At 40.7% G+C, this 25,045-nt stretch overlaps 1 protein-coding gene across 2 annotated transcripts in view; it reads right to left on the bottom strand.

The window, feature by feature from the left end:
- Positions 1-18,327: 18,327 nt before the first annotated feature.
- Positions 18,328-25,045, bottom strand: part of tmod2 (tropomodulin 2) — an 80,290-nt gene continuing 73,572 nt past the window's right edge. Inside the window, exons 7-11 of one of the 2 annotated variants that reach the window (XM_070858420.1) lie at positions 24,808-24,915; positions 23,318-23,461; positions 22,483-22,627; positions 20,464-20,528; positions 18,328-20,139 (exon numbers count right to left, since the gene is read on the bottom strand). In XM_070858420.1, coding sequence (XP_070714521.1) covers positions 20,017-20,139; positions 20,464-20,528; positions 22,483-22,627; positions 23,318-23,461; positions 24,808-24,915 — 585 coding nt within the window. In that variant the 3' untranslated portion in view covers positions 18,328-20,016. The remainder of the gene's footprint in view (positions 20,140-20,463; positions 20,529-22,482; positions 22,628-23,317; positions 23,462-24,807; positions 24,916-25,045) is intronic. The other variant, XM_070858421.1, reaches the window with a different exon arrangement.

Here is a 25,045-nt window from a genome sequence, read left to right as displayed (position 1 = left end):
ACCCACTAACATTATCTCATCTGTTTTTATTTCAGATTCCAGCATCTGCAGTATTTTGCTTTTGTATTAACCGAATCAGCATTGCCCTCATCCAGAGAACAAATTCTAAAAACACCAAATACTGGTTAATACACTGAGTCAGTCCCAGCTCAGTGGTAGCATTCTCGCCTCAGTCAAAAGATTTTTGGACCAAGTCTCACTCGAGACTTGAGCACAAAATTTAAATTGACATTTCAGTGCAGTGCTGAATGCACTACAGTATCAGAAGTGTCACCTTTCAGGTGAGACGTTAAATTGAGGTGGATGTTAAAGATGCCATGGCACTATTTTGAAGAGCAGGGGAGTTCTCTCGGTGTCCTGATCAAGATTTATCCCTCAACCAACTTCTCAAACAGATTACCTGGTTATCACATTGCTGTTTGTGGGAGCTTGCTGTGCGCAAATTGGCTGCCACATTTCCAACATTACAACAGTGACTACACTTTAAAAATACTTATTTGGCTGGAAGGAACTTTGGGACATCCTGATAGAAACATAATTACAAGTGCTTTACTTCTTTACACAGCCCGGAAGCTAATAGAGTTCAACACACACAAAATGCAGCCAGCACACACGAGAAGTCGTGTTCCAGCACTTTCCTCTGCAGTGCTTACCTCTGCAAAGTCAATTCAGCAAATATCCTTGAAGGATGGCACAAAGCGAAACCAATGATGTGACATTCCTCAACGGATGAAATTATTCAGTATACATTGTAGTGTCAGAAAGGAACTGCAGATCCCAGTCAGAATTTCAAGTACTGTGAATTTTTCACAATTGACAGTGGAAAAACAAATCACCATGTTAATTGTGGTATGACATCGATAGCGTCAATACATTACAACAATGACTACACTTCAAAAGTACTTCATTGGCGGTCAAGGACTTTTGGACGTCAAGGTTTTGAAAGGCGCTATATAAACACACGCCTTTCTTTTAATACAAATGTCTAGGAGTCAAACTGTCTGGATTAAATATTGCAGTGTCAGGTGGGTGTGGACATTAAACTGAAGATGGTGCTGCGCTACAGTAAGGATGGACACCTAAACAGGTAAGGTTTTTTTCTGCCTTCAGTGATCCAATAATATACATTGAATGCATTTAGATCATGGAATGATGAGAAGCGAGTTAAACAAGTTGAAAACAATTGTGGGGGTCAAGTATAACTGAATGTAAGTAGGGAAGAATATGGGGCAAAACAGATTGCAAAAATCACCTCTTCTCTTTGCTGAGCTAACTGATCTCAGCCAGGATAGTGCCCATGTACTAGAATGAGCTTCAGCATCCCTGGGTTAGGAAGGAGAGATTGGTCAGGTTATCTGCTCTTCCCCCATCCACAACCCATTGCCACACTCCTATGAACCACCCACAAATACTGACACTAACATTCCTCACGACCCCCTGTCCTAACTTCCAATACCCATGGAAAACAGTGCGATCATTGCCACCAAACACAAAAATATTAGCACAACAGCAACACAAATAATGCGCAAGTCAGCAAATCCAGAAATCTGATAAGACGGATGGAAAACTGATGATTTTGGACACCGACCAAACTACAGCAATGGATGATGGAAAGCCCATTTATTTATGTTATTGGGGAGGAAGGTCAAAGAATAACTGCAGCCTGTTTGCATGCCATAACTCCATTAACTGATTGTAGAGATCTGTCAGATCATCTGTCAGGCACAATAACTAAAATAAGCAAAGTTTCCAGCGATTAGGATTATTTTAGGGCGTGCTTTCAAGTGGGATGTCCAAAGTAAAAATAAAGTAGTTTTAAAAGGAACTTTTGCTGATGTATAGTTGTAAAGTGTTGCAGTTGGGATGTATAACACCAAAATCCTCCTCTCTTTCCCCCTGCCCAAAAAAAACTCTAGGGACCTCAGTTTGTAAACCATAAATTTGGGCGATGCAGGCAAGACGAACACACCCACATTGCCTCCTACCCCCAGCTTAACAGCAAATGAAAAACAATGAAGTGGATGAACATTTGAGTGAGCTCTTCATTCAGATCATTTCACTAGTTCTATATAGTCTTTAGAAAGCTGTTTTTAAAATACTACAATTAAAATCTATTGATGTACATTTCAACTTTAAAATTAATCATAGCATAGTTCCTTTATGTCACATCTGAAACCCTAATCAGTTTGATTTGGATTATTTTAGCAATTGTGATGTAAAGTTTACCACAAGAGGTTAGATGGCGATCTGTCAATAATGGGAGTTATGGGAGTGGGCTGCAGTTAATCAATACTAACTAAATTCACATTATCCATCGCTGCAGTCTGGTCTGTATCCAAGTCAAATCCATCATGATTGGTTGACATGTTCTCTGCCAACTATATTGAGCCTAAGAAACATAATAGGAGGAGTAGGCCATTGCCCCTCGAGCCTGCTCCACCATTTAATAAGATCAAGGCTGATCTGATTATGGACTCAGCTCTACTTCCCTGCCTGCTCCCCATAACCACATAAGAAATAATAGAGAATGGGTAGGAGATATTACGGAGCATCTTACTTCATGGTATACCGATTGTCTGGTTTCAATTATTTGCTCTACAAATAACTGACAAAAAGATACTGCATTGCCAGAATACTTTGGCACCATCACAATATTGGAACTTACTCTTAGCTGGCAGGGGTGGAGGGTCGGGGAACAGAAGGCAAGGGCGAGTGTGTTGAGTGGCGGGTACTTCAACACAAGGAGGAAAAGACACAGGCTGCAACGGTATACCTATTAGTGGTTATTCAACGCCTTGATGTAAGAGGCCTGAAAGAAAGTGGTTTGTCCATACTCTCAGTATAAGGTGGGGGTGAAATGGTATGAGTCATGGTGAGACCCAAGGGAGGGATAGAAAACAATTTAATCTTTTCTGAAACTCATTTATAAAAAAGTAATGAATTGACAATTTATATCCTGGGCTTTTCTTGGCATCGTATTTGCATTGAGATCATGATCGCATATATATAAAATATATATAATTATATTATATTATATTATATAATATATAGGTCTCAAAATTTTAGCTGTGTCACATAACTCAGTCTATCAAAGTGCTTTCTGCCCTCGATGCAAGACCAATGCTTGTTTAAGTTACATCCTATGCTTTTGAATTCACGACCAATTGCTATCAACCACATTTCATGAGTTCTATCACACAAGCTGTTTTTCCTTGGTTATCTTAACCTACTCTTCAGTCACTTGTCGTTACCATAGGGTCTGCTCCTACATTTGATGTTGAAATTATAGAATTTCTGCTGAGCTTCTTTCAGACTGTTCCAGCATTCTGCACTACACAGAACACTAACTGCAATGCGACTGAAGACTCCAATCTTTGCCTTCATCAAAATTCCACAACTTTCTTGTAGGCAACTGCTGCTTTCCAAGGAAGATAATTCCTAATCATGTAGGAAGACCACCATTCGGCCCACCGGTACAGACATGACTGGCCCAATGGCCTCCTTTTGTGCTGTAAGATTCTATGTCTCTATCTGATCATGTTTTTAATTCGCAGATCTATAAAAACGATCCATGCAATTTATCAACTTGCCTTGGTGTCTTAGCAGTTTGTTTCTTCATAAAATACATACAAAGAGTGCGTGGAAGATGGAGGAAAAATTAACCAAAAACAAATGGGGAATGCCTACAAAGAGGAAAGAAACAATGGGGTAAATGCTAAAGTTTAGTGTTTCCAGTAAGGGGCTGGTCGAGCCAAGGGTTCAAATTGAGGAATTTGGGTTGGAAGATCATCACACGTGATGTGTGAAGGAGCATCCATTCATTTTTCGGAGATCGTGGAAGCTGTGGGGGACAAAATAAAAACTGATCTTCAGCCGACACCAAATAATGGCAGGTAGATTGCCGGTTTGAGTGCCAAACAGATGCATTATTGGTGATGTGCCCATGGCACCTGCCCATAGCAACAGTCGGGCAGGTCCGAGCCTAGCATTGCCACCGAACTGCAGGCACCAAAGGCTTCCCCCCCCCCCCCAACCCCCATTGCGACTCATTGTTTCCTGAGGTGGTGGGGTGGTGGAGGGGCAATGGGTGCCAGGTGGGACAGAGGCGGGCAGCGGGTTAGCAAATTTTTGTGGGGCTAAGAATGCTCCACCTGGGCCCATAATGTTTAAAAAAAACTGGTGCCTCCAGAAATCCCTTTAAAGATCACCAGTTGTGCCTCAATGCTTGGAGCAATGGGACAAGCTTGCGTTATGAATACTGCACCCATTTCTCCTTTAAAGCTGTAATTGGCATCTATTTACATAACTAATCTGGTTCTGGGTGCCTCCTTAAAGTACTGTCTGAAACTTGGTTCAGACAAATGGACACACAAGGCCCCAATCAGACTTTCAACTTTAGGTGAGAAGTGAGTGATCAGCAGTTGAAAGTCTCCCCCACTGTGCTTATGCAATTAGCTGTAATAAAACTGGTTCTGTTTTCAGTGGGAATAGGCTTTCTGGTGTTACAACTGCTCTAATTATCTCATTTAAAGAATAATTATTTTGCTTTAAAAAGGCAGAAATGATATGCGTGAAGTTTAGAAATTGACTTACAGAACTCACCCTATACTGTTCCCTCTTTTTTTGTTGCTGCTTTGACTCAACTTCACCCTCCTTCTCAGTCGTTCCTGTTGAATTCTCAATATTTAAATCTCATTGGTTAAAGAGCTACACTGTTGGCCCTGTTGTTCACCAAGGTCCCAGATGGCCTCGCCATGATGTTATAGAATCATACAGCACAGAAGGCAGTCATTCGGCCTATCGAGTGTCAAAATTGAGAAGCTAAAGGCTTTTCTTTGGCAAGTGTTCAAGTACTGCAGGACAGTCCTGTGTGACATCACAAATCAGGCTCAACTCAGTGTTTAGCCTTCCCATTAAATTCTTGGGAGTATATTAACTTTGTACAAACAGTGCTCTCAGTTCCAATTTCCCATTGCTGGTGTCAGTCTGCATTCTCAACCTTCAGCTCCTGAAGGGCAGGCCCGGGTGTGCTGGAATGACAGTGCCTTGCCGTATTCTGCACCACCCTCAATATTTTACACGTTAGGGGGAAGTAAAGAGTCAGTCGTTCTTGAAACATTCTTGCTAGGTTGTAAACATTATTTTGAGCTGAAGGGTAGAGGAAACAGTCCAACAGTGTACACCATGAGATATCAAGCTCTGGCCCATTATCTCTGCTAATTCTCACTTAACAAGCAAGCGTGCTTTATGTATTATGTCAAGGAAGCAAAAAGGATAGTTGCATCAAGGAATATTGATGACGTTTTTCTCTAACTACAACATTTCGCTTCTCCCATCTGATAAGCAGAGTCCTCAAATTCCTTATACCAAGCATTGCCTTCCCCCAATTAGAACAGCTCTCAATTAATCCTTCAAAAATTGAGTTTGATTAATGAGTTCAAATCAGTTAAGGCACTTGTTATTTTACATACTATACCCTTTTCTGGCAAAAATTATGATCTTTCAGACTCTCATACTTGGAGTAATTTCAACCCGCATAACTGGAAGCACAGAGTTACCAGAGCTCAGAAAAGATCAATAAAGTTGAGTAGAAAAATACCATACTTGGAGAAGAAGGTACAGAACTTGAAATTGCACTTGTAAGTACACAAATCAGACTCAGCAGTTCATACTGTGCAAGTGCCATAAATCAATTTATGACATGTTGAGTTTATAAGTCATTGTCCATGCAGTTACCTCATTCCCAGAGAATCCAACAACCTCTGCTAAAACAGAAACCAGTGAGGTCATCTAAATGATTTAACAAACCATACAAGGAACTGTTGAATGTACAGGCTTTGATCTCCTAGTCATGAGGTGGCTAGGTCAATCACAACCTTATATATCAAACTACAAACCATAGGTATTATGTGGCAAGCTATTTTAGGATTATACTGCATTTAATTTTAAAATTATTTAAGCTTCTTTCTCTCGAGAACAAAGTTGACGAGGTCATTTTTTTTTTCAGATTAACGTACACTCCCTATATATTCTGAATCCGGTAGCCTAAAGAATGAGGCAAAAAGTACACGCCTGAGCCTTTAAAAACTTCATTCAGAAACCATGATCCCATGAGGGACTTGAGTTACATGGATAGACTGGATAAGCTGGGGTTGTTCTCCTTAGGAACAGAGAAGGTTGAGAGATTTGAGAGGTGATAAAAATGAAGGGTTTGGACAGAGGAGAGAGAGAAATTGTTCCCATTGGCAGAAGGGTCGTGAACTAGAGAAGATTAAAGGTGATTGGCAAAAGAACCAAAGGTGACATAAGAAAAAAACTTTCATGCAGCAAGTGGTTAGGATCTGGAATGCACTGCCTGAAAAGGTGAAGGTGGCAGACTCAATCACAGCTTTTAAAAGGAAGTTGAATAAGTATTTGAAAGAAAAAAAAAATTTCAGGGCTGCGGGGAAAGGGATGGGGAGTGGGACTAACTGACGTGTTTTTGGAGAGCCGGCATGGGCTCGATGGGCCAAATGGTCACATTCCTTGCTGTAACCATTCTATGATTCATGTGACCTTCCATTCTGAGACTCCAAGAATATCACTGTTAGAGAGATAGCATCTCAACATTAAAATTTAATAAGAATTTCCAGGTTCTATTCCAGTTTGGGAAAAACAAAGAATTATTCAGCTCACAAAAATGTTTATTTAAAATAAAAAATGTTTATGATTTTTTTTTTGGGGGGGGGGAAGATTATGCATGTGTTTGCAAATCAAACTACACATTTGCCTATGATTCATCTCAAAGACAATCCAAGTGATAAACAGCAAGACGGAAGGAGAAAAAGTAATATCGTTGTGGATGCACCTCCATTCAAAGATTGATGAGAATTGCATCTTAAAGTTATATTCCACTTTTCACAAATACCTATTCCGATACCATTCTACCAGTCAAGTTATTCAAAATGAAACTGGAGGTCAAAGGAAGACAATTCTGAGTATAAGAGTGTAAAAGATGGAGACAAACTATATAACCTTTCTGCCAGGAAGATTCGCCGCAGTTGTGCTTAATAAAGAGTGCCTGAACGCAATTGCCTTGCTCTTGAACACAGGTAGTGGATACAGCTGTCATAGAATACCCACAGGTTTGTCAGGTATCTAGTGTGCTGAAAGTTGATACCAAAGGGGAGGCAGTCCTTCAAACATTGTCTAGTTTGAATGCCAAGTCACCAAGAGTTTCAGGCAGAACAACATTTATTTTTAAAGTACTGTACTGGGTAGAATGGAAGAATGTTTGTCCATTAAGTCAAATACAATTCTGATTGAATTCTGGTACAGGAACAAAGGATAAGACTGAAGAACAGCATTATCAGGTCATGAGATACAGTGGATCACCTATCAGTGGATAAATCGGAGATCAATGCAAAAAGTTGTCAACTAGGACAGGTTGAAATTGATAGTGATCATGATTCTAAAGGAGATTATGCCAGCTTGTGATATAACCAGGTTTAGATCTGGAGCCAAGAGGAGATCAGACATTAAATTATCCACGAAGTGATGCTTTTCTAAATGATTCTTCCAACACACATACTCCAACAGAGTTCAGTTTTCCCAACATTAAAAAGTTAAAGTACAAAACTTTCTAGAGGTTTACAGACTGTATGATCTGGTTTTTATTATCTTTAAAAGTTATTAGATACAGATGGATTCTCATTTATAAATCACAACTTTCTGGTAGTAATAAATTTAATTAAAAAAATAGAAGCCTGCCTCTAAAATATCTTTTGGAAAAATGAATTAACTACATATTACTCTTAGATTGAATCACAGTAATGGTTGTGCTTGAACAAACAGTAGAATAGATTTGCCAAGTATGCAGTAGTAAAAACAATTTATTTGGAAACAAGATGTTTTATGCTTATAATAGGACAGCAGAAATAGTTCAGAGTATGAGATTTGCACTGGCTAGACGATAGCAAGAACATGAACAATTAAACACCCATGTAACCCTTACCTCGCCAGGAAAATCTGTGCACCAAGTGAAAACATTTTACCTCATGCTCTGAGGGTTGAGAATTGCTTATTGCTAATGCTACTGAGATGCTAGAATAGTTCCATTAAATAAATGGAGATATATATTTTAATTTTGCACTCCTGTTTCAAAATTGTTGGTTGTGCTTTAGTCAATGTTTACCATTCTCTGGTTACTAAGTCAATGTTTCTCATTCAATTTTGCCACGCCACTTGTCGCCATGTAGTTCAAGGCTCTAGTCGGTACCTGACACTGTAAGCAAGTTTGAGGTTTGTTTCTTGCTATTTATCATCTTGTATGTCAAAAAAGTTTATATTCATCAACTTAGTATGGATAAAGTCACAGACAATTTATTAGTACCAAATAAAAATCCTAAACAAAAAAGTTCTAAAATCATTACTTCTGCCTCCCGCCATCTTTGCTTCCCTAATCCCACTTCTATTTTAGTTTCAGTTACACCTAACTCTAGGCTCTCTTGTTTTATTCTCGATTATTCCTCAAACTTACTTGCTTTCCTCAGTCCCCAACCAACTATAGTGTCAGGTGCACTTTGCTAAAAATCCACCTCTAATTGCCTGAATCGTTGGATTGTGTCTCCAGAGTAATGAGACTTTCCTCATCATTTTTAATTGATTTGGCTGAAGCAAAGAATAATGCAATTCATCAGAGACCCATGGCAAAATGAAGTGCATATATTGGTTATTCGATCAGTGGCAATGGAGATGGGGAGGTGCAGCACAGCAGAATTATACAACTGCAATACCAATAATGAAAAGCTATACAAGGAACCCATAGAAAGGAAGAAAAATTGAAGTTTAACCAGCTGCTTATGTTAATTTCCCAATACGGTGCAGATGGCAAACATTAAAAATGTATGGAACGAGGAAATGCAATTCAGTCCATTGAGCCTGCTACTTACACAAACTACCAATCAATTATGGACTCTAACTATCTCTGCCCAGCTGCAAATCAAGTCCTCCCAGACTCTGGCTCCTGCTACACATTTTGTAAATACAGCAGAAAAGTGGAAAACTAAACAAGTTAAGAAAAAATTAAATTTGCTTCGTCACAAATCTTTTATTATTCACATACCTTAATTTGAAGATTGGCAACAATGACACCAGTATTGCATATTCATTATACTCAACATATAGAAAAATAAAGAAAATCCAGTTATCCCTGAATCTCAAGCAAAATTAAGTACCACATTTAAAAAAAAAGATACAGAAGTTACAGGTGATGAAATTGTGTGGATTATTCAGAGCAAATGCCCTGCAGTTTCGCAGTTCCCATGCAAGATAACAAATTGCCTTTAACATAGCAAAACATCCCAAAATGCTTCACAGGAACATTATTAAATAGAGTTTGACACCGAGCCACGAGACAAAAGCTTGGTCCAAGAGGTAGGTTTTAAGAAGCATCTTAAAGGAGGAGTGAAAGACAGGTTCAGGGAGGGAATTCCAGAGCTTAGACAGCTGATGGCACGGCCATTAATGGTAGAGTGATTAAAATTAGAGGCGCAAAAGCTCAGAACTGGAGGACGCAGAGATATCAGAGGGCATCAAGCTGGAGGTTACAGAGATAGGGAGGGGAGAGTCCATGGAGGGATTTGAAAACAATAATTTTTTAAAAAACGAGGCGTTGCTAGACAGTGAGCCAATATCGGTCAGCGAGCACAGTGGTGAGTGACCAGTTATGGCTACTCCACTGTAAGCTCAGATTCTGTGGGTGATGTCAAAGGGCAATGCAATTGGCCAAAGCCTTATGGACTAACCAGTTTTGAAATTGCTCAATCTTGAACAGAAAGCACATTAAAATTTGTTTCAAATATATCAGCAGACATTTATTGATTATTTTCCCCTTGCCTTTCTCTTTCTTTCCCCCCCCCCCCCCCCAGCTATGCACCTCCTGTGGCCATGAGAACAGGCAGCAAACTGTTCCCAGATGTCTGCTATGTCATTGAATCAGCTGCTGGGAGTCTGGTGCATACATTCCTAGTTTCCATCCTTTCCTTTGGGAAGCTACTTGGCCCCATTCAGTCTGTCGCTCCAGCTGAACCATAGAAAATCTAACGGCACCAAGAAATGTGGGACATGTTGCAGTCGAGTGCCAACAAGATGAATGGGGATAGCTTGTTACAAGCATATTGGGACTACAAATACATTTATTCTAGGAAACTTTGAACATATATTGAATGATTTATATGAATATACAGCTACATTCCTACAACTTCTAAATATACACATTGTATACTTCAGTATGGAAATCAACATTTGCACAACAGTAAGGAATCTTAATGTCCACAATTCAGAAAATCATCCACTCCATTTCTTCACCTTGTTACTTTTTTTTTTTGAGGTTGAATCTATTGATAACTAGTGTGTATTATTTATTTCACCCAACTCAACATACTTATGCTGTGGACGATTTTTCATCTTCAAATTATTCACACGAGCATACTCGTGACAGTCCAGAGTTCATTAAACCATTCTTAAATTATTCAGATTGCAGAGTACTTGATCACATGTTGTCATACACAAGGTCACTCTCTGGTTTAGAAGTAATTGTTAACATTTTTGAACTTAAGCAACACTGGGATCAGTGACAAGAATGGAATAGCTCCTGAACATGTACCTGATGTTTTCCTTCCTTCTCAGTCTCAACCAGGCTATGTTTCTATTAATGACAGCAGCTCACCAGTGCCTCATCCATCAGCCAGTCATAGGCAGTCCATGAAATTGAGGAAAACTTGCTTCCACTCTGAAACGGAGTTCTAAGGTGACTGAACAGTCCAATGCAGGAATTACAGTCTCTGTCACAGGTGGGACAGACAGTTGAAGGAAAGGGTGGGTGGGACTGGTTTGCTGCACGCTCCTTCCGCTGCCTGCGGTTGATTTCTGCATGCTCTCGCCGACGAGACGCGAGATGCTCAGCGCCCTCCCGAATGCACTTCCTCCACTTAGGGCGGTCTTTGGCCAGGGACTCCCAGGGGTCGGTGGGGATGTTGCATTTTATCAAGGAGGCTTTGGGGGTGTCCTTCAAAACGTTTCCTCTGCCCACCTTGGGCTCACTTGCCGTGTAGGAGTTCCGACTAGAGTGCTTACTTTGGGAGTCTTGTGTCAGGCATGCAAACAATGTGGCTCGCCCAACGGAGCTGCCTCATCCAAGCAGGCAGCGACTCCTTAATCATAAGGGTTATCTGCACCAAGCCTATGCGCCCGCGTGTGTTTTCTCCTTCCCGAAATAGCTTACCACGGAGATAAACTACAGCGCCACAATTGCCATCCTGGCCAACCCAGCACACAAGATGGAATCAAGGATTTTCTCATCTGCATTATTCAATGTCACATGATGCATTGTATTTACCCACTCAACCATTTAAGAATATATTAGTAAAGAGTTCAATGCCCGACTATTCGGTGACTTACATGTTCAATTTGATATGCAACATTGTAAGACTTAAAATATAACTGGAATAATCGGTGCTAATTATCTAACCAAGATGAATACATACTAGCACCTTAATCTCAAAGCAAGATTTATTCAAAAACTGCAATTCATTCTTTACCATCACCAATTGCAGAACTAGCTACAAGACGGAAATCCAGGCAGAGACTCAAAACAAACAGAAAAGATGGAATTTTAAAAATGAAAGCTTCATGATTAATAGGCTTTCCAGGGTAAAATTAATTTTGTTTATACTTGTAAATTTGAATAGGAAGGTATGAAAATAATTAATTACTTCATTTCTACTTGCAATTTGAGCGTTCTTTATTGAAGTAAAGAAACGTCACGTAGCAATTAGATTCAGAAACCAAAATTATATTTAGCATTAATAGGGCTCAATTTTCCCGTCGTGCCGTTTTTTGGCACGCACCGCTTTTTTTGTCCTAAATTAAAATATCCAAGTTTCCCCAAAGTTTCTGCACCAGCACAACTCAGTTAGCAACGATTTTTTTTAGGTTCTTTTTTTTGTGTAACCAGATGTCTGCGCCAGTTTTTCACTTTTATGCAAGTTTGGCAACTTATATTTCTCAGAGGAAGGTGTATGTGACTACTCCCAAAAAACCTCCTGGGCACTTAAGAAAAACCAGCGCACATTAAAAAAAATTGGCGCAGAAAGACGCCATTGTTTTAATGCAAAGTTTTGGAGGGAGTCAAGAACACAGTAAATATGCATCATGAAGCTTAATTTTTTTCAAACTTAAAATGGAGAAATTGTACATCCAATGCAATTCTTTAATTTTTGATTTTTTTTTCCCCCCCCAAAGTGCCGCGCCACCATCAAATGTCTCCTCACCGGGTTAGAGGGTCGGAGCGTCGGCCAGTAGAATCACTCCCTCGCCCGGACACAGGGGCTCGGGTTCAAAAGAAGCCTGAGCTGAAGGCATGAGGGGCCTTATGCTATGCAGCAGCTTCAAAAGAAGTCCGGGGCGGGGGTGTTTGCCAAGCCAGCGTCTGGGCAAGGGAGTGATTCGGCCAGCCGACCCTCGAGCCCGGCGAGGAGACAGTCGGTGGTGGGGTGGTACTTTGAAAAAAATCTAAAATTAAAGAATTGTATTAGACTTCTTTGCCCCAAGTGTCCTCATTTGAATGCCGAGCTTCCCGTTCTAAGCAAGCCTATTGCACATGCACAGACCAAGGTGCGGTCTGTACTCGGGCGTCTGCCTCGAGGAGAGAGAGCAGAGAAGCTTTAACTCCTTGCCCTGCTGTTGAGCTTCTTGCAAAGGTACAATTTAATTATGGGGGCAATATTGACAATGCCAAACCTCGTGCAAGCCTTCGGCATGATGGTGCTGCGGAAACGACTGATTCAATGTCATCGCATGAGGAACCTCAGAGCACATAGGATGATGGGCAGGAGGCCTTATCCACGTCGGGTATATCGAGACAGGTGTTCATACCTGCACCTGAGTGATGCAGACTGTGAGAAGGCTGCGTTTCCGCAAATAAGTTGTAACCAAGATCTGAGAGTTAGTAAATGCAGACCTGCAACCTAGAAGTGTCAGGAGGACTGCTTTGTCAGTTGAAATGAAGGTTACAGCTGCACTTTCATTCTATGCATCTGGATCATTTCAGACAACTGCGGATGTGCGTGCCATTTCTCAACATGCAACACATATCTGCATTCGGCAGGTGCCCGGAGGAATGACTACATAAAGTTCCCCATGACAAACAAGGCAATGCGTCAAAAGGCTGTGAGCTTCTCCTGGATTCCCAAAGGTACAGGGCTGCATTGATTGCACCCACATCGCCTTGCGAGCACCGTTGGAGGATTCAGAGATGTACAGGAACAGAAAAGGCTTCCACTCCGTGAATGTGCAGCTCGTGTGTGATGACATGCATCGCATCATGGCAGTTGCTGCGAGATACCCTGGGAGCACCCATGATGTGTTCATCCTACACGAGAGCGCTATATCTGCCATGTTTCAGCAGCAGCCAGAAGGGCAGAGCTGGCTGCTGGGAGACAAAGGGTACAGCCTCGCCACCTGGCTCATGACGCCCCTTCGCATAACTCAGACCGAAGCTGACCGGGAATACAACATGTCGCACATTGCGAGGCACAGCATGAGAGGGGGCCACTGGCATCTTGAAACAGCGTTTCAGATGCCTGGACCATTCTGGAGGCTACTTGCAATACTTCCCCTGAGATTGTCGGTCAGTTCACTGTTGTGTGCTTCATGCTGCATAACTTAGCCATCATGAGGCAGCAGCAGCTGGTGGTAGAAAACCCACCTGAGGTGATAGCGGCTGATGAGGAGGAAGGTGCAGATGGCGAGGAGGAGGACGGCGAAGCCATGAAACTACCTGAACCCGGAGCACGACGGCAGAGGAGAGCAGGCCGGTGTGCCCCTTTAACAATTGCTCGAGACAGCAGCTCACCTGAACGCTCAGCGGCAACTATTCCAAATGAACCATGTTTACTCTTTGGACCTGCTCCGTAATGTTGTGTTGATGGAATAATTTAAATGATTGTTATAATTTAAAATATATTTTATTCAAAAGTTTAACACTTGTTTGTACTTAACTAAAAATATTCTTGTATCAAACTTTAAAGTTTTCAGTTATCATTTACAACTTTTAAACTTGTAAACTTACATAACTTAAAATTTTTTTATGAGAACATTTACAACAGTAACAATAATAACAGCAAAGAAAAGCTGCACCCATCTCTCCTCCACCTTATTCTAAGACCGCCCGCTGCGCTTGGTCATATTGACTCCACCCCTGCCCGCAGGCAGTGGTGCAGCATTTCTCGGGTTGGTACCAAGCTTATTCTTTCGAATATTTCGGGTAATGCGCATTTCTTGATGGATGTCGTGGGCAGGCAGTAATGTGGGAGGCCCGGCTTGGGCCTCTTCAGAGGCTGGTCTGGGGATTGGAGTGGGAGTGGCAATTGATTGTCAATGGCCGTGGGGTCTGGGCGTGTTCCCTTATTGCAGCAGCTAACTCCGACATTCCCTCCCTCGTGTGCCTTGACAGCGTCTCAACTACCTGCGGCATTCCCTTCCTCATGGGTCTGGACAGTATTCCCATTACCTCATCACCCACCCCACTGTTGGGGTCCAGGAGTGATCGTGTACAGTCAATGCTCTCCGTACTCATTGCAATCATCTGAACCACATCTGTTAGATCTTGCACCTCAGGAGACCGTTGTTGCGCTCTCCTTCCCCTCCTGGGTGTGGCTCGCTGCACCCCACTGGAATTTCCAGCCTCGGACTGAGAAACCATGGAATGTCCCAGCTCTCAGAAAAGGGCCTGGCACCTCAATGGGCGGCACCTGCACCTTCTCCAGAGTGAGTACAACAGTGTGGGCTTCATCCTGCCCCTCCCCCTCACCCCATGCTCTTGAAGGTGGGATTGGATGATGTTCTCTTTAGGCTCATCCACGTCTGAATAATCTTCTGCATCGTCAGGGTTGGCCTCAAGTTCTGCAAAATATAACAGACAAATGGTTCGTAGCAGAGAAGGGGGCAGGGTGGCATGAGTAGGCTCACAGCACAGGCAGCAGGCTCATTTGAAGGACCACGATGAATGATAGCACACTGCATCAACCGAAGCGTAGCTGACGGAGACATCCCCATGAACTGAAGCATGGCTAGCCCGCGCAGTACTTAACTTTTAGCAAAGGCAGACTGTGGAATTTGCAGGACTTACCCTCTCCCTAGAGTGTGGGCCCAGCTTGTGCAGTGGTGGTTGCTTTTCTCCAGGCAGGACCCATCAAAGCAGCGACCCGGTCTTCCAAGTCTGTGGGTGCAGATTTGCCGGGCCGCCTCCTGTTCGAGTTCTCTCTTGTGTGCCACCTTCCTCTGCAAAGATGAAAATATAACTTTTCAAGAGGGTGCCTTTCTGCTGGGTGGAACATACAGATGGTCACATTTACAATTGCAATTTGTGAAAAAATGAAAATATTACTTGCACTAACTACTTGACCAAGGTCCTGCCACTTTTGGCACTGGCCTCGGGGTGGTCACCATTGCACAGTAATCTTCTGCAAGTTGGTTCCAGCATTTCTTAATTTCTTTTGGTGAAACTTGTGTGACCTCTGCTGGTGTCCAGCTCATGCCATCTGGCATCAATTGCAGTAACTAGTGCCTCCACTTCATCCTGAGAGAAATTCTTGGTCCCTTGAGCCATGTTGCATATTGTATTGCAGCTCTGATTTTTCCACTGAGCATTAAAGTTCTCACACACAATTGGCTCTTTAAAAATTTCCGAATGCAGACCAGGAGCTGTACTGGGCATGTGCGCCCATAGCAGTCACATTAAAAACGTTTTTTCCCCCCGTGCCTGCGCAGGACGGATGGAGAGGGGCATCGTTTTTTCAGACATTATGCTCCACCCCCCCGAAGCTAAAGGACAGGCTGCGCAACGCCAATTTAAAAAATAGAACGGGGAAACTTGCTAGTTAATTATTTTTTGGAGTAGTCGGTGTCAAAAAAATGGGCGTAACTCTTGCAATACGGCAAAAAACGGCAATGGGGAAAATTGAGCCCATAGTATTAAAACATTTCAAAACTTACTTGTATCATGTAGAGTCATCAACTATTTTTATACAGTGATGTATTCAATCCGAGGGGGCTGTCTCAAATCATCGGCCAACTAAGTTTTCATTGAAACAATTCAATTTGCAAGTAGAGTGCTTTAATTCTTCCATTTAGACATTAGCCCTACATGCAACAACTTGTACTTATATAGCACCTTTAAAGCGATAAAACATCACAGGAGTGTTAAATATTTTGCAGTTAAATTTTGTTAACAACCATGTAAATATTAGGACAGGTGACCAAAAGCTTGGTCAAAGAGATAGGTTTTAATAAACATCATAAAAGGAGGAGAGCGGTACAGAGGCAGAGAGGGAATTCCAGAGCTTATTGCTAAGGTAGGTGAAGGCATGGGCACCAATGATGAAGCGATGAAAATGGTGGACGCACAAGAGGCCAGAATTGGCGGAGTGCAGAGATCTCGAAGGGTTGTAGGTTACAGAGAAAGAGAGGGCCAAGGCCATTGGCAGATTTGAAAACAATGAACAAAAATGTTACATCAAGTTTAAACTGCCAAAATACAAATCCTATTTAGCTACATGTTTAAATAAGCCTAGAATAATGACTGGTGAAAGAATTGTTCCACGTAGCCATATTGCAGGAACAAAGATAACGTTCTTGGAATTAACACCAGTCTAAGCCATACCTCTAGCCAAATCTTGTCCACTGAAACATTGATCAAATAAGGCATGACACAATCATTCAAAAATGACATTGGGTACCCAAAGTGGGATGAGATCAAATCCTGAAGTAAAGTCAATACTCATTACATTTTAAACACAATTTAAAGTCGTGACATTTGAACATTGCAGCCCACATAAATATTGAAATATCTAATTATATTCAAGTCTGGGATTTTATTGGTTCGGAACAAGAACCAATCCTTAATGCATAAATTCACATTTCAAATCAAACACCCGACTTAAACTGAAGATCAAAGAAAAATCCTCGGTTTGCCTAGCAGGCTATTAGTTTGCATTTCGTGAAATAGACCCAAACTTTTTATGCATTGGTCAGTACTTTTAAAAAGCAATTCCCCTTTAAAAAGGGGCTCCAAGTTATTTTCCCTTGAGGTACAACAGGAATGCATTAAAAATGAATCAGGGTTTAAAAAAAAATGCACAACTCCAGGAGGTAAAGATTTAGCAACCAATGTAAATGCTCAGCATCTCATTTAGTTACAGTTCAGTAAGGAAGGATGACTTCTAGCAGCTTAAATGTTAACAAGCATTGTTTAGGATCAGCAGTCAATGTGAAATATAGCCTACCATTGCAAAAAGGGTCGATTTAAAAAATGTGTCTGCTAAAAAAAGCCAGAGAAACACATTAATTGTTGTTAACCAGGAAGGCTCAGATTGCATGACAGCTAGTAAGACATAAAATCAGAATTTCTTTGCATATCAGCCTGCCTTGCAGGGGCTCAGTGCTTATTGCCTCACTTGCAGCAGGCCATTTAACAAGGTAAAACGGTGAACTATGGAACAAAATTAAATCTGCACATGAGGGGCAAGACTACCTGATTATAAGCAAATCAACTGCTGCATGCAACACAGGTCTTAGCTGCATACTGAACCCATCTTACACCAAGGATGTTCCTGCATTAACCTTGGGTCTCAACAGTGCCCAATTTATCGCAAAATTGAAGGTTCGTTGGCACAGCACTTGCTTCCTCTGAAAAAGTGACCAACCGTGTTTCAACAGGTCTGCATTCAATTCTACCTTTTAAGCAGCTGTTTAGGAATGCAAGGGAACATTTTTTGGGTGTGCAAATGCACTAGAGAATTTGCCCAGGGTAAAGCTTTACAACCCTCTGTTACACCATGAGGCAACCACAACCTTCACTCTTGCATGGTTATACTTTTAGCAGTGCAGCTGGAACAGAATTAGACAGTGCAGCAGGAGCATTTAGTCACATTGCCCACCTCACAGCACCATGGAGTGATGGAGACAGGACTCTACAAATGCATGCACGAAACATAGCTTACTACTGAGTTTAACAGGTGAAATAGCTCTTTACTTACATAAAATGCAGGCCTCTCTCATTTTGTACAATATAAATGCAAGTTTTATACCAACTGCAGTTACACTGTCACTAATGATGTAAATTGGATACAAAACCTATCGGATAAATTCTTACATCAATAATGGCTGGCATTTGCACTGGCAAATGTGCAGTGCCATATTAGCATTAAATGCCACATTTACTTTGTGTATTCACATTTCCCATGAAATTACCAGCTGAAACACAATTAACTAAACAAACAAGATGAGAACTTTTAAGTATTAAAACTTTATTATCCCACAGGTTTCATTGTAGAATGCTGTACATTTTAAATATACACAGCACTTTTTACATAAACTTCCCTCATTCAACAGATTAATTCTTATATGCACTTTACTTAATAGATTGTAACCGATTGTTATTTAATACTACACAAAACAACCAACACCTTTTGTAAGGCGGAGTGCTTTGTCAGTTCAGTTATAAGGGTAGGCTATACACAGTTTCAACATCCAATTTTTATTCTTGAGCATTTACCATCACAAATCTGATTTCCGTTCATGATTAAACAAAACCTTTTGTATTACGGGGAAGCTTAAATGTTAACCGTTGAGCATTTATAACAATTTTCTTTACATAATCCCATGTTAATTGTATGTTTGAAAGAACCAATAAGTCTATGCAATGTATTAGCTAATGGGGCAGACATTACATATGGGCCTACGAACATAGACAGCTATTCATTATATAGCTTAACCACACAAACATTTAAACCTAGGACTTTATCAGACAGCATTCACAACAGCTTGGTCCTTTAAGCGTACTACACAAGATGCTGGCATGCGCATGGATTCTCTAGCATCGAGAATATTTCCTGCAATATTAGTCATGCTGTCACATAATTTTCTATATAAAAGTGAAGTTAGACAAACCCCTAAAATAATCAGCAAATAAAAACTTTATTAAGGGGATCATAAAAAGTTAGAATATTTTTAACTACTGCACGCAGCTTTCAGTGCGGGTTGGTTTAAATTTCTCAAACCATTAACACTGTGTAATCAATGGTTCAGGTTTGTTTCCCCAATACTTCAGTACTCCATTGAATCCAACTTGCTTTACTGGAAATGTCTGCAGGCTTCACTATTTAATACATTAGGAGAACAAAGAATCCAGATTTACAGATCTTTGGTTAAACAGTTATGACTATTGCCAACTAACATATTCCTTTCAGAACATAATCTGCAAGAGTTTTATTACTTTGTTCGAATAGAATTTCCATTGATACAAAATCATTTTGGTAATAAAATGCAGTTTGCAGCAAAAGGAGTACAGATGAATTTAGTGGTTTGCAAGTGGTTTTTTTTGGCAGAAAGTCTGAAGAAATATCCCTGTGTTAAGCCTTGATTTGAACTGTTCTCACCACGCTTTATGCATGTGGAAGAGTAACAGCTACCTGTAATGGCCATGGTTCAGTGCTGCACAGCATGGCCAAATCAGCAAAATAAATCTAAGTCCCAAGACAAACTTCATAGTAGTTTATGGTTAATACAAAATGTTTTTTTTTTTAAAAAAAAGGTTCTAAGTTTTTTGTCTTAGTCCAGATACATTGGAACATTAAGTGCAGTACAAAAATGACACTTAACTGCACAACACACTACAATTTCGCACGATTTTCATTACAGTTTATATAAAAGGTTAAAAAATACTTGATGTTGGGCACAGTGCAAATATCAAGTCAAACATTTTTCCTGTCCTGGATATCTTAATATCTAACATATGTTCAAATCACAACATAGTTTGGTGCTACTCATGAGGTCCCCTGAAAAACTAAAGAGAAAAATGTGATTTGTGTGGGTAAAAGTTATTACTAAACTACAATTACTGCTAGAACAGTGGAGCGGTTAAATTCCAGTCTTTTCCCTTCTACCCAAACAGCAAATGTGAGAGATTGCCTTGACCTAGGCTTGGCAACATGCCCAATGCATTGTAGTGGATCTTCCATAGGATGAAATACAGCACCAGGCAGGCACAGGCTCCAGATTACCGTTAATATGCGTCTCTTTCGACTCGCTTTTTGCGAACTGTATTAAAATAACAGGAAGAAAAATAACAACTGAATAGACTTAAAATCGTATGGTCAAGTAGTTTAGAATACATGTCACACGCACACACACACACAAACACACAGCACCATCTTTTGGAAATCCAAAACTACTCTGGCCAATTATACATTTTGGAGCATGCATTCAAACAGCATCTAGTCTTAGAAATTCTAACAGGCCAAAAATGAGAAGAAAAGCAGTGAAGAAAGATAGATAAAGGCAAAACTCTGAAAACAGCAGTTAGTACAATGCAGAAAACTAGTGATAATTAGATCAGCAGTTCCAGTTTGCCATGCTTAATACCGTTTGAAACTTCAGGGCCGGACAATTGGCAAGGTGTATGAAGAAGAATTTACTCATATTCCAGACTGAAGAAGCAAGATGACAGCAATTAGCAGGAATAAAAACAATTTAGCACGCAACACAGACTGAAATTACAGCAGTTAACGCTCTCACATTGTTGCCCTCTGATATATCAGTGGTTGAAAGTTTGGTTTCAAGGCCAGATGCATCATTTTTGATATCTTTGATTGATATGAAAAGTTACCAGATAAAATATCAAGTACAAGAAAAATCTACAACTTATTGGAACCAAATATCTGTAAGGAAGATAAGATAGCTACAACAGGTACAGGTATTACATAATAGCAAAGAATTTTCGCATCAAAGGAGACTTCCCACTGAAGGAATCAGGACAAATACAATTACAATAAAGGAGCTGCAAATCTATACCAATAAAAAGTAAAAAATGATTTAAGACAGCAGCACTTTTTTTTTCTATTATAGATATGTCAAGAAAGCTTCCATATTTTGAATTGTGTAAGGAGTTTACTTTCAGCCACTTTTTAGGAAGCAAGCATTTGCAGTAAAGCAATGCCATCTAATCTGCTACTTTAGCTCAGTGCTAAGTGGGTCAGCAGTGATTACATAAAAGCATGTACTCCTCACTATCACTATTGGGAAATCAATCCAAGTTTAATTTTCTTCACAAGTGACCCGTTTTAGCTTATATCAATACATGGAAATATCAAGGAGTTCTGCTGCGTTAATTGGTGCCAATGTTTGCCAACACCTCGTTAATGTTTACAATGGTTGGGCAATTTATATTTCAGTCAATCAATGCCTGATCTGGTCGCAGAGAACATGATAGAAATGCAAAGATTAGTGCAGACAAGGTGGAGGGGGGGGGGAGGGATGCGGTTCTACTCTAACTTCAAAAATATGAACCTTTGGAAGTGGGCAGATCAAACCAAAGCCAAACTAGAAGATGTAGCAATAATCAGATACTGTACTCTATACTCCTGAAAGGAAGTGTATTAACTGCAATAAAAAGCAGAGATAACTCTCTTATCTAGTCAAAATAACAATAAAATAACAGACTTGTCAGGGTGCAGGTTATGGCTCTGTGGAGGAAGCAATAAATACCTTGTTCGCCTGTTTCTTCACCTCCTCTCCTGAAGCTGCTGACTTGCACTGGGTTAGGTTTCCACACTGGGTTAGGGTTGCACAGATGCTGACAGCCCTCTGAAACCTCGCCCATTCGAGCAAGCATCAGCAGTCTATTCAGAGAAGGCATGAGTGCAAAACCTGATCCTGTTCAGCTCACATTATTACACTTTTCAGCAAGGGTTACTGAATAGAAATTAGGAGCAAGAACTTGACTGATTTTTCCTCCTCACCCCAGGGGCACTCCAACTGCTGTTCTACAAGAAATAAGCTAACTTAAGATAGATCAGGGCTCAAATCTGGAATGTTTTGTGTATAGCTCAGTGCTGCACCATGCAATATATTTACCCAAGATATTGGGGAGGGGGAGGGAGGGGAGAGGGGGGCTGGTCTATTATTCCCATTCTGAATTTAATTCTCCTGCAATAGCCTGAAGTACAAACAGAAATTCTATACGTGACTGTCAAGTTTGTCGTCTTGAAACAAATTATGCCAATAGTTTCATATTTTGCATCAAAATTTTAAAGGTTCAGCTAAAATTTGGGATACTTAATTCAAAATTAGAATCAAATTGGCCACGACCCCCACACCGAATTGCCAGTGACCCCTGTGATTATGCACATAGGATGAAGACACGATTAGCTGTGATGCCATTACATATGTCCTGATGCTATGGCTACTGTGCATTTTGTTTATAATTCAAATTTGTCACATGTGAATAATGATCACTTGGACAAGACACTGGAAGGGAACAAGGGCTTGAAATCACATTCCAAATCAGCAAGCAGAGGATAACAATTGGTGGGGCAGGGAATACAAAATTCCCTTTGGAAATTGGATTGCTGGGATAAGATCGAAAGGAATTGTAGATCTTACCTATATCGTTGTTCTTGGTTATGGCTGCAGCTGCCCTTGTTCGTGGTCCTTGTTGCGTGAACTGATATCCAAATTTCAAGACTGAGGTGTTTGTCTCCAGCATTTGCGCGATTTCCATTTCAACTGTGGCACCTAACTGTTGGCGCTGTGAGAAGAAACACAGTCAGTGCATCCAATCTAATGAGGTATTTACGTTGCAGATTCCCTCTTGCCTTAAATTGTCAATTTGACAGATTCAGGTAGTTCAAGTAGACTGGACATCTTTTGGGGGATGGGGTACTGAAAGTGGTTTTGGAAAACATTTATAAAGCACCAAGTGTAATAAGCATATAATTAATGCTTTTCAACTTTACAGATTGCAGTTATTTTTCTGAACACGACAGTGTAGATATTGCACATTTTGTTCTTTCATACACTATAAAAAGCAGCATTCCTGAATAAGACCTTATCTTCAAGTATTGAAACTACACATTTTCTTTTTAAAAAAAACTATGCAAAGATATAACTGTATGCATCCCTCCATATTTCTGAAACTTTAAATTGGCTGAAACCAGAACAGGGTATCTTGGTAATAAGTTTGAATACTTAAGATGTAAAAAAAATTACACAGCAGAGAGATGGTTATTAATTAAAATGAGCAGCAAAGGTACATGTGCTCAGGCAAGGTGCAGACAAATTTCAGGCTAATTCAATTAAGATGCAGAGGGATCAGATGACATTTCAGTGTCTGAAGGTCGTTATACAATATCTAGAAAAAGAAGCTATCCTAATATCAGTATGCCAAAGTTAGACGAGTAGAGATTTATCAGATCATTTCAGGCAAAAAACAACTTGCCTGATTATCAATCTTGATCTCCATTAAGGTTTCATTCTCTTTCAGTGCATCTACGATTGCCTGTATACCGACACCAGTGATGAAGTTTGACTCAATATTTATACTTCTAAGTGTCGTATTTACTCGTAGCATATCTGCAAAAGCCTTTAAAACAAAAATTTATTTTAAACGCCAACAGGTAACGCCTCCAAAATCAAGCATTTAAAAAAAAACACTTATGATGCAACACTGAAACGCAAGCAGAATTTTTTTTTTTTTTAAGACGGGGACCATTTTGACATTCCCATAAGCCTAATGGCTGAAACGCTTCTGTTCTATCAGAGGTGGGTTTTAAAGAGGATCTTAAACGTGGAGGGAGGTGGAGAGGCAGAGCGGTGTAGATAGGGAATTTCAAAGCTTGGGGCCTAGATGGCTGGTTGCACGGCTGCCAATAGTGGGGTGAAGGGTATTTTTGGACGCACAAGAGAACATGGTAGGTGGGACGCAGAGTTCTTAGAGGGTTGTATCTCTGGCGATGGTTAGAGATTGGGAGAGGAAGAATTTTAAAATTGAGGCTTTGGGGGAATCAGAGGCAATGTAGATCAGCGAGCCCAGGGGTGATGGGTGAGTGGAATTTGGTGCAGGACAGGATAGGGGAAACAGTTTTAGATGGGCTGAAGTGTATGGAGGTGGAGGCTAAGAGGCTGGCCAGGAGAGCATTTGAATAATCAAGTTTAGGTGACAGTGACATGGCTGGGGGCTTTGCCATTAGATGGGCTGAGGTAGGGACAGAGATGGGTGACATTGGAGTTGGAAGTTTGTGATAGAGGATATGGGGTTGGAAATTCAGCTCGGTCAAAAAAAGACATAGATGCTTTTAAATGCCTTTAATTCTAATTCTAGGAGCTTGGTATCCATGAACGAATTCCCCATGTTTATGCAGTTAAATCCATGAGTCTACTGCCGGGCTACAAAAAGTGGATTTAACAAACACCGTGTGCCGCCTCGCAGGTGCCAGTCTCCCAGAATCTGATTTAAATATATTAAAAGCTTTGCTGACAACTTAAGAATAATGTTAAAGCAACAACTTTCATGTGCCCACTCATGATCAAATGACATGACCCAAATTGTGACTAAGTTTGGCTTTAACTCTCATTTAATCTCAATTAACACTTTATGGACTGAGGGAAGATGGATACTGCATTAAGCCAGTATGCAGATTTTCATAGGAACCCACCATCCATTAACAAAAGTTGTTTAAAAGCAGTCCCTCCAAACTGCCAATACCAGTGTCAAATACCATCGAAAGGGTCAGGCTCACAAATGTCAAAAACATGAGCACAAGTAGCTGCCTTGGTTTTGATGCCTTATTACCAGTGCTTTGGGTGTGGGTGTGGGTGTGGCTCACGTTTGGATATTCCTGCTCTACACCATAATTCCAAGTTAAATCACCAGGAAACAAGAGACGAACACTTCCCGTGAACACAGAATCAGAGCAAAATAAAACTTACAAGAGCAACGGGGTCATTGCTCCGAGATGCTGCCAAACTAAACTTCTTCAGGTGAGTATTTTTTTTCAAGGCTTCTGCAAAGTCTTTTAACGTTGGAATTGGAATATTCTGAGGACAAATTGAAGATAATAACTGAAGAGTGTAATTGGAACCCCAGCTTGCCACTTCATGCATTTCTGCCAACTCCAAAGCAGTCACTAGTTACCCATGCGCACGGTTGGCTGACTCGCCTTTCTTC

This window comes from Pristiophorus japonicus, chromosome 17 (genome assembly GCF_044704955.1).
Source record: "Pristiophorus japonicus isolate sPriJap1 chromosome 17, sPriJap1.hap1, whole genome shotgun sequence".
NCBI lineage: Eukaryota > Metazoa > Chordata > Chondrichthyes > Pristiophoridae > Pristiophorus > Pristiophorus japonicus.
This window is presented reverse-complemented; position numbering and strand designations above follow the sequence as displayed.